General features: G+C 47.2%; 1 protein-coding gene across 1 annotated transcript in view; it reads left to right on the top strand.

Annotated features, from left to right (window-relative positions):
* INTS3 (integrator complex subunit 3) overlaps positions 1 to 11,455 on the top strand; it is a 53,735-nt gene that overhangs the window by 23,520 nt on the left and 18,760 nt on the right. The window contains exons 5-10 of the mRNA XM_073637216.1: positions 881 to 1,010; positions 2,620 to 2,717; positions 3,208 to 3,399; positions 3,469 to 3,556; positions 4,127 to 4,206; positions 5,227 to 5,318. Coding sequence (XP_073493317.1) covers positions 881 to 1,010; positions 2,620 to 2,717; positions 3,208 to 3,399; positions 3,469 to 3,556; positions 4,127 to 4,206; positions 5,227 to 5,318 — 680 coding nt within the window. The remainder of the gene's footprint in view (positions 1 to 880; positions 1,011 to 2,619; positions 2,718 to 3,207; positions 3,400 to 3,468; positions 3,557 to 4,126; positions 4,207 to 5,226; positions 5,319 to 11,455) is intronic.

Raw genomic sequence — 11,455 nt, 5'->3', positions numbered from 1 at the left:
CCCCCCTCCCCTCTCGCTCGCTCCCCTCCCTCTCCTCTCGCTCGCCCCCCTCCCCTCTCGCTCGCCCCCCCCCCTCTCGCTCGCCCCCCCTCTCGCTCGCTCCCCTCCCCTCTCGCTCGCCCCCCCCTCCCCTCCCCTCTCGCTCGCCCCCCCCTCCCCTCTCGCTCGCCCCCCGCCCTCCCCTCTCGCTCGCCCCCCCCCTCCCCTCTCGCTCGCCCCCCTCCCCTCTCGCTCGCCCCCCTCCCTCCCTTCTCGCTCGCCCCCCTCCCTCCCTTCTCGCTCGCCCCCCTCTCGCTCGCCCCCCCCTCCCCTCTCCGCTCGTCCCCCTCCCCTCTCCGCTCGTCCCCCTCCCCGCTCGTCCCCCTCCCCTCTCCGCTCGTCCCCCTCCCCGCTCGTCCCCCTCCCCTCTCCGCTCGTCCCCCTCCCCTCTCCGCTCGTCCCCCTCCCCTCTCCGCTCGTCCCCCTCCCCTCTCCGCTCGTCCCCCTCCCCTCTCCGCTCGTCCCCCTCCCCTCTCCGCTCGTCCCCCTCTCCGCTCGTCCCCCTCCCCTCTCCGCTCGTCCCCCTCTCCGCTCGTCCCCCTCTCCGCTCGTCCCCCTCTCCGCTCGTCCCCCTCTCCGCTCGTCCCCCTCTCCGCTCGTCCCCCTCTCCGCTCGTCCCCCTCTCCGCTCGTCCCCCTCTCCGCTCGTCCCCCTCTCCGCTCGTCCCCCTCTCCGCTCGTCCCCCTCTCCGCTCGTCCCCCTCTCCGCTCGTCCCCCTCTCCGCTCGTCCCCCTCCCCTGTATGATGCCGGGTTTGGGTTAGCGGTCAGTGACTCTGGTCTGTCATGGCGGCTGCCTGTGCCCATCGCTCTTCTCACCTTTTTTTCTCCTTTTTTGCTCAGTTTATGGACTGCTTCATGATTGGCCGGGACCTGGTGCGGCTGCTGCAGAACGTCGCGCGCCTTCCGGAGTTTGATTTGTTATGGAAGGACATGCTGCACAACCCTCAGGCCCTGAACCCCCAGTTCACAGGTGCGTGCTCCCACCGTAATGGGCGCAGGGTCACGGCCAGGTGCGCCTTGTCTGGGTGCCGCTGATCTCCTGCTCTGGAGATGGTGGGCTGCAGATGATCTCGCTGCTCCATCCTTCAGGCAGGGCCTGATTACGTCCCGCGTCCTCCACATCTGTTCATAGCCGCGCGATGCGACTTCGGCAAAGCACCTGGAGCGGTGAGCGTGTGGGTCAGTGAGGGGCTGCACCTGGAGCGGTGAGCGTGTGGGTCAGTGAGGGGTTGCACCTGGAGCGGTGAGCGTGTGGGTCAGTGAGGGGCTGCATCTGGAGCGGTGAGCGTGGGGGTCGGTGAGGGGCTGCACCTGGAGCGGTGAGCGTGGGGGTCGGTGAGGGGCTGCACCTGGAGCGGTGAGCGTGGGGGTCGGTGAGGGGCTGCACCTGGAGCGGTGAGCGTGGGGGTCGGTGAGGGGCTGCGCCTGGAGCGGTGAGCGTGGGGGTCGGTGAGGGGCTGCGCCTGGAGCGGTGAGCGTGGGGGTCGGTGAGGGGCTGCGCCTGGAGCGGTGAGCGTGGGGGTCGGTGAGGGGCTGCACCTGGAGCGGTGAGCGTGGGGGTCGGTGAGGGGCTGCACCTGGAGCGGTGAGCGTGGGGGTCGGTGAGGGGCTGCGCCTGGAGCGGTGAGCGTGTGGGTCAGTGAGGGGCTGCACCTGGAGCGGTGAGCGTGTGGGTCGGTGAGGGGCTGCACCTGGAGCGGTGAGCGTGGGGGTCGGTGAGGGGCTGCGCCTGGAGCGGTGAGCGTGGGGGTCGGTGAGGGGCTGCGCCTGGAGCGGTGAGCGTGGGGGTCGGTGAGGGGCTGCGCCTGGAGCGGTGAGCGTGGGGGTCGGTGAGGGGCTGCGCCTGGAGCGGTGAGCGTGGGGGTCGGTGAGGGGCTGCGCCTGGAGCGGTGAGCGTGGGGGTCGGTGAGGGGCTGCGCCTGGAGCGGTGAGCGTGGGGGTCGGTGAGGGGCTGCGCCTGGAGCGGTGAGCGTGGGGGTCGGTGAGGGGCTGCACCTGGAGCGGTGAGCGTGGGGGTCGGTGAGGGGCTGCACCTGGAGCGGTGAGCGTGGGGGTCGGTGAGGGGCTGCGCCTGGAGCGGTGAGCGTGGGGGTCGGTGAGGGGCTGCGCCTGGAGCGGTGAGCGTGTGGGTCGGTGAGGGGCTGCGCCTGGAGCGGTGAGCGTGTGGGTCGGTGAGGGGCTGCGCCTGGAGCGGTGAGCGTGGGGGTCGGTGAGGGGCTGCACCTGGAGCGGTGAGCGTGGGGGTCGGTGAGGGGCTGCGCCTGGAGCGGTGAGCGTGGGGGTCGGTGAGTCGCTGCGCCTGGAGCGGTGAGCGTGGGGGTCGGTGAGGGGCTGCGCCTGGAGCGGTGAGCGTGGTGTCAGTGAGGGGCTTGCACGGTAATGAGGAGGACTATCAGCCCCAGCAGATCGTCCCCCGCCCTGCACTTGGGAGAGCCGGGTGACAATCCGTATGGCCGCCATCACCGAGCTCTCCCAGCATCCTGAGAGGGTTCTCGGCTGCTGCCGCGAGTGGCATCACAGGAGACGAGCGGCACCTGGCGGAGGCGGCCGCTTCTCATCACCTGCTTTCTGTCCTCCAGGAATCCTGCAGCTCCTTCAGTCTCGCACGTCCCGGAAGTTCCTGGCTTGTCGTCTGACCCCCGACATGGAGACCAAGCTGCTATTCATGACGTCCAGGGTACGACCGCCCTCTGCACTCACCTCCAGAGCTGCATTCATTGCTCTTACATCATGTGTAGTACTCCAGTCACCTCCAGAGCTGCAAACATTGGTCTTACATGATGTCTCATACTCCAGTCACCTCCAGAGCTGCAGTCATTGGTCTTACATGATGTCTCATACTCCAGTCACCTCCAGAGCTGTACTCACTAGTGTTGCATAATGTCTCATAACTAGTCACCTCCAAAGCTGCACACACACTAGTGTTACATAATGTCTCATACTCCAGTCACCTCCAGAGCTGCACTCCCTGTTCTTTAGGTTACTATGTTTGCACACTTTGCTTTGTGCTGCAGTTTGCAGATTACTTACATTGCCATTCAGTGAAGCAGAGTACATGAGCGCTGCTCTGGGAAGGGGGGGCCGGGCTGTCTCTGCGCGCTGCGGCGCACCGCCTGTCCCCCCGTGCAGTGCACTGCCCTCTCGCTGTCTTCACCCTGTCCCTGCAGGTCCGGTTCGGGCAGCAGAAGAGATACCAGGACTGGTTCCAGCGTCAGTACCTCTCCACCCCAGACAGCCAGTCCCTGCGCTGCGATCTGATCCGCTACATCTGCGGTGTGGTGCACCCTTCCAATGAGGTGCTGAGCTCCGACATCCTGCCCCGCTGGGCCATCATCGGGTGGCTGTTGACCACCTGCACGGTGAGTGTGCGTGGCATTGTGGGTAAGGTCAATGCCGGCCTCGTCCTGACCACTCTGCCTCTCTTACAGTCCAATGTGGCCGCCTCGAACGCCAAACTCGCCCTGTTCTACGACTGGCTCTTCTTCAGCCCCGAGAAAGACAGTATCATGAACATTGGTGAGTCCACAATACCGGCCCTCTAGCCGCTTCCCCCCCGCGCCTCCGGCACTCTAGCCGCTTCCCCCCCGCGCCTCCGGCACTCTAGCCACTTCCCCCCCGCGCCTCCGGCACTCTAGCCGCTTCCCCCCCGCGCCTCCGGCACTCTAGCCACTTCCCCCCCGCGCCTCCGGCACTCTAGCCGCTTCCCCCCCGCGCCTCCGGCCCTCTAGCCGCTTCCCCCCCCGCGCCTCCGGCACTCTAGCCACTTCCCCCCCGCGCCTCCGGCACTCTAGCCGCTTCCCCCCCGCGCCTCCGGCCCTCTAGCCGCTTCCCCCCCGCGCCTCCGGCCCTCTAGCCGCTTCCCCCCCGCGCCTCCGGCCCTCTAGCCGCTTCCCCCCCGCGCCTCCGGCCCTCTAGCCGCTTCCCCCCCGCGCCTCCGGCCCTCTAGCCGCTTCCCCCCCGCGCCTCCGGCCCTCTAGCCGCTTCCCCCCCGCGCCTCCGGCCCTCTAGCCGCTTCCCCCCCGCGCCTCCGGCCCTCTAGCCGCTTCCCCCGTCCTGTATCCCTCACTGCACCCTTTCTCTCCGCAGAGCCGGCTATCCTGGTGATGCATCACTCCATGAAGCCGCATCCTGCCATCACCGCAACGCTGCTGGATTTCATGTGCCGGGTAAGAGATAATGGGCCGTTCTGTACGGAGGGAGGATCGGTGTTAGGGTGGCACTGTAGGCCCGCTCTCCACGCCCGCTCCTCCGCCCCTTATATTCCAGCATAATGACAGTAAATCTGTGATTTCTGCACCCACCATGTACAGTACAGGTGCGGCAGGCGCCCCCCCCCCCCCCCGGGCGCAGCAGAGGTCCAGGCGTGCCCCTCCCCCCCCCCCCCCTGGGCGCAGCAGAGGTCCAGGCGCGCCCCCCCCCCGGGGGCAGCAGAGGTCCAGGCGCCCCCCCCCCCCGGGGGCAGCAGAGGTCCAGGCGCCCCCAACACTAAGTACCTAGCAGATTTAGGGGAGGAGGAAGGTGCTGACAATAAATCTATATAAATAAACGTTATATATTCTGTATGTGTAATTATATAGTAACAGGATGCAACCGACAAGACGGCCAAGTATCTTGTTATTAGAGATATTATCCTGCCCCTACGGCACGGTGAGGCCGCGAGTCCTCCGCCACCGGGTAAAGAACGCTGCTTCAGGAGCGATCAGCACTCGCTGCCATCTACTTCATTTATAGTGATATTGGTGCCAGATAGCTGACAAGCAGCTCGCCGTTATCCTGAGACCACCGCGTTACCCCGGCCAGCAGGGGGCGCACTCCACAGAATTCCTGCATCCTCCATCAGTCATGGCTGCACTCGTCCCCTCCACCGGGTCCAGGAGACGCTCAGAAAATGCAAACAATGTTCCCAGTTTTGGAGTTTGGCTGCAGGAAGTGGTCCTGTGGGACCCCCGCCCTCCGCTTTAGTAACCCCCCCCCCCCCGACTGCGGATTATTGTTCTCTGCGTACTCCAGGTTTTTCTCATTTGCTTCAGATGCTGAATCCTCCACATACAAAAATCACAAATCATGTGTGACGGGCCGGCCGCCAGCCCCGAGGAGCAGTCACCAAATACCAGGCACATAATACCGCAGAACCGTACACGTGTCCATCATCATGGCTGACCTCTCCATGTCTTCTTATCTCACAGATAATCCCCAACTTTTATCCTCCACTAGAGGGACACGTGAGGCAGGGGGTATTCAGCTCCCTCACCCACATCATGGAGAAGAGGGTCCTGGCGTGAGTATAATACTGCTCCTATGTACAAGAATATAACTACTATAATACTGCTCCTATGTACAAGAATATAACTACTATAATACTGCCCCCTATATACAAGAATATAACTACTATAATACTGCTCCTATGTACAAGAATATAACTACTATAATACTGCCCCTATGTACAAGAATATAACTACTATAATACTGCCCCCTATGTACAAGAATATAACTACTATAATACTGCCCACTATGTACAAGAATATAACTACTATAATACTGCCCCCTATGTACAAGAATATAACTACTATAATACTGCTCCTATGTACAAGAATATAACTACTATAATACTGCTCCTATGTACAATAATATAACTACTATAATACTGCCCCCTATGTACAATAATATAACTACTATAATACTGCCCCCTATGTACAAGAATATAACTACTATAATACTGCTCCTATGTACAAGAATATAACTACTATAATACTGCCCCCTATGTACAAGAATATAACTACTATAATACTGCTCCTATGTACAAGAATATAACTACTATAATACTGCCCCTATGTACAAGAATATAACTACTATAATACTGCCCCTATGTACAAGAATATAACTACTATAATACTGCCCCCTATGTACAAGAATATAACTACTATAATACTGCCCCTATGTACAAGAATATAACTACTATAATACTGCCCCCTATGTACAAGAATATAACTACTATAATACTGCCCCCTATGTACAAGAATATAACTACTATAATACTGCCCCTATGTACAAGAATATAACTACTATAATACTGCTCCTATGTACAATAATATAACTACTATAATACTGCTCCTATGTACAAGAATATAACTACTATAATACTGCTCCTATGTACAAGAATATAACTACTATAATACTACCCCTATGTACAAGAATATAACTACTATAATACTACCCCTGTGTACAAGAATATAACTACTATAATACTGCCCCTATGTATAGGAATATAACTACTATAATACTGCCCCTATGTACAAGAATATAACTACTATAATACTGCCCCTATGTATAGGAATATAACTACTATAATACTGCCCCCTATGTACAAGAATATAACTACTATAATACTGCAATATAACTACTATAATACTGCCCCTATGTACAAGAATATAACTACTATAATACTGCCCCCTATGTACAAGAATATAACTACTATAATACTACCCCTGTGTACAAGAATATAACTACTATAATACTGCCCCCTATGTACAAGAATATAACTACTATAATACTGCTCCTATGTACAATAATATAACTACTATAATACTGCTCCTATGTACAAGAATATAACTACTATAATACTGCTCCTATGTACAAGAATATAACTACTATAATACTGCCCCTATGTACAAGAATATAACTACTATAATACTGCCCCCTATGTACAAGAATATAACTACTATAATACTACCCCTGTGTACAAGAATATAACTACTATAATACTGCCCCTATGTATAGGAATATAACTACTATAATACTGCCCCCTATGTACAAGAATATAACTACTATAATACTGCTCCTATGTACAATAATATAACTACTATAATACTGCCCCCTATGTACAAGAATATAACTACTATAATACTGCCCCCTATGTACAAGAATATAACTACTATAATACTGCCCCCTATGTACAAGAATATAACTACTATAATACTGCTCCCTATGTACAAGAATATAACTACTATAATACTGCCCCTATGTACAAGAATATAACTACTATAATACTGCCCCTATGTACAAGAATATAACTACTATAATACTGCTCCTATGTACAAGAATATAACTACTATAATACTACCCCTGTGTACAAGAATATAACTACTATAATACTGCCCCTATGTACAAGAATATAACTACTATAATACTGACCCTATGTACAAGAATATAACTACTATAATACTGCTCCTATGTACAAGAATATAACTACTATAATAATGCCCCTATGTACAAGAATATAACTACTATAATACTGCCCCCTATGTACAAGAATATAACTACTATAATACTACTCCTATGTACAATAATATAACTACTATAATACTGCTCCTATGTACAAGAATATAACTACTATAATACTGCCCCTATGTACAAGAATATAACTACTATAATACTGCTCCTATGTACAAGAATATAACTACTATAATACTGCCCCTATGTACAAGAATATAACTACTATAATACTGCCCCCTATGTACAAGAATATAACTACTATAATACTACTCCTATGTACAATAATATAACTACTATAATACTGCTCCTATGTACAAGAATATAACTACTATAATACTGCCCCTATGTACAAGAATATAACTACTATAATACTGCCCCCTATGTACAAGAATATAACTACTATAATACTACCCCTGTGTACAAGAATATAACTACTATAATACTGCCCCTATGTATAGGAATATAACTACTATAATACTGCCCCCTATGTACAAGAATATAACTACTATAATACTGCAATATAACTACTATAATACTGCCCCTATGTACAAGAATATAACTACTATAATACTGCCCCCTATGTACAAGAATATAACTACTATAATACTACCCCTGTGTACAAGAATATAACTACTATAATACTGCCCCCTATGTACAAGAATATAACTACTATAATACTGCTCCTATGTACAATAATATAACTACTATAATACTGCTCCTATGTACAAGAATATAACTACTATAATACTACTCCTATGTACAATAATATAACTACTATAATACTGCTCCTATGTACAAGAATATAACTACTATAATACTGCTCCTATGTACAAGAATATAACTACTATAATACTGCTCCTATGTACAAGAATATAACTACTATAATACTGCCCCTATGTACAAGAATATAACTACTATAATACTGCCCCCTATGTACAAGAATATAACTACTATAATACTACCCCTGTGTACAAGAATATAACTACTATAATACTGCCCCTATGTATAAGAATATAACTACTATAATACTGCCCCTATGTACAAGAATATAACTACTATAATACTGCAATATAACTACTATAATACTGCTCCTATGTACAAGAATATAACTACTATAATACTGCCCCTATGTACAAGAATATAGCTACTATAATACTGCCCCCTATGTACAAGAATATAACTACTATAATACTACCCCTGTGTACAAGAATATAACTACTATAATACTGCCCCTATGTATAGGAATATAACTACTATAATACTGCCCCCTATGTACAAGAATATAACTACTATAATACTGCTCCTATGTACAAGAATATAACTACTATAATACTGCCCCCTATGTTCAAGAATATAACTACTATAATACTGCCCCCTATGTACAAGAATATAACTACTATAATACTGCCCCTATGTACAAGAATATAACTACTATAATACTGCCCCTATGTACAAGAATATAACTACTATAATACTGCCCCTATGTACAAGAATATAACTACTATAATACTGCCCCCTATGTACAAGAATATAACTACTATAATACTGCCCCCTATGTACAAGAATATAACTACTATAATACTGCTCCCTATGTACAAGAATATAACTACTATAATACTGCCCCCTATGTACAAGAATATAACTACTATAATACTGCCCCCTATGTACAAGAATATAACTACTATAATACTGCTCCTATGTACAAGAATATAACTACTATAATACTGCCCCTATGTACAAGAATATAACTACTATAATACTGCCCCCTATGTACAAGAATATAACTACTATAATACTGCTCCTATGTACAAGAATATAACTACTATAATACTGCTCCTATGTACAAGAATATAACTACTATAATACTGCCCCTATGTACAAGAATATAACTACTATAATACTGCTCCCTATGTACAAGAATATAACTACTATAATACTGCCCCCTATGTACAAGAATATAACTACTATAATACTGCCCCCTATGTACAAGAATATAACTACTATAATACTACCCCCTATGTACAAGAATATAACTACTATAATACTGCTCCTATGTACAAGAATATAACTACTATAATACTGCTCCTATGTACAAGAATATAACTACTATAATACTGCTCCTATGTACAAGAATATAACTACTATAATACTGCTCCTATGTACAAGAATATAACTACTATAATACTGCTCCTATGTACAAGAGTATAACTACTATAATACTGCTCCTATGTACAAGAATATAACTACTATAATACTGCTCCTATGTACAAGAATATAACTGCTATAATACTGCCCCCTATGTACAAGAATATAACTACTATAATACTGCCCCCTATGTACAAGAATATAACTACTATAATACTGCCCCCTATGTACAAGAATATAACTACTATAATATTGCCCCTATGTGCAAGAATATAACTACTATAATACTGCTCCTATGTGCAAGAATATAACTACTATAATACTGTCCCTATGTACAAGAATATAACTACTATAATACTGCTCCTATGTGCAAGAATGTAACTACTATAATACTGCCCCCTATGTACAAGAATATAACTATAATATTGCCCCTATGTACAAGAATATAACTACTATAATACTGCTCCTATGTACAAGAATATAACTACTATAATACTGCCCCCTATGTACAAGAATATAACTACTATAATACTGCTCCTATGTGCAAGAATATAACTACTATAATATTGCCCCTATGTACAAGAATATAACTACTATAATACTGCTCCTATGTGCAAGAATATAACTACTATAATATTGCCCCTATGTACAAGAATATAACTACTATAATACTGCTCCTATGTGCAAGAATGTAACTACTATAATACTGCCCCCTATGTACAAGAATATAACTACTATAATACTACCCCTGTGTGCAAGAATATAACTACTATAATACTGCCCCCTATGTACAAGAATATAACTACTATAATACTGCCCCCTATGTACAAGAATATAACTACTATAATACTACCCCTGTGTGCAAGAATATAACTACTATAATACTGCCCCCTATGTACAAGAATATAACTACTATAATACTACCCCTGTGTGCAAGAATATAACTACTTTAATACTGCCCCCTATGTACAAGAATATAACTACTATAATACTGCCCCTATGTACAAGAATATAACTACTATAATACTGCCCCTATGTACAAGAATATAACTACTATAATACTGACCCTATGTACAAGAATATAAGTACTATAATACTGCTCCTATGTACAAGAATATAACTACTATAATACTACTCCCTATGTGCAAGAATATAACTACTATAATACTGCTCCTATGTACAAGAATATAACTATTATAATACTGCTCCTATGTACAAGAATATAACTACTATAATACTGCCCCTATGTACAAGAATATAACTACTATAATACTGCCCCCTATGTACAAGAATATAACTACTATAATACTGCTCCTATGTACAAGAATATAACTACTATAATACTGCTCCTATGTACAAGAATATAACTACTATAATACTGCTCCTATGTACAAGAATATATCTACTATAATACTGCCCCCTATGTACAAGAATATAACTACTATAATACTACCCCTGTGTGCAAGAATATAACTACTATAATACTGCCCCCTATGTACAAGAATATAACTACTATAATACTGCCCCTATGTACAAGAATATAACTACTATAATACTGCCCCTATGTACAAGAATATAACTACTATAATACTGCCCCTATGTACAAGAATATAACTACTATAATACTGCCCCTATGTACAAGAATATAACTACTATAATACTGCTCCTATGTACAAGAATATAACTACTATAATACTGCCCCTATGTACAAGAATATAACTACTATAATACTGCCCCCTATGTACAAGAATATAACTACTATAATACCACCCCTGTGTACAAGAATATAACTACTATAATACTGCCCCTATGTATAGGAATATAACTACTATAATACTGCCCCCTATGTACAAGAATATAACTACTATAATACTGCTCCTATGTACAAGAATTTAACTACTATAATACTGCCCCCTATGTTCAAGAATATAACTACTATAATACTGCCCCCTATGTACAAGAATATAACTACTATAATACTGCCCCTATGTACAAGAA

This window comes from Phyllobates terribilis, unplaced genomic scaffold (genome assembly GCF_046119375.1).
Source record: "Phyllobates terribilis strain yellow unplaced genomic scaffold, ASM4611937v1 Scaffold_6__1_contigs__length_29720123, whole genome shotgun sequence".
Taxonomy (NCBI): domain Eukaryota; kingdom Metazoa; phylum Chordata; class Amphibia; order Anura; family Dendrobatidae; genus Phyllobates; species Phyllobates terribilis.
Note: the sequence above shows the minus strand (reverse complement) of the source record. Positions and strands in the feature narration are given on the sequence as shown.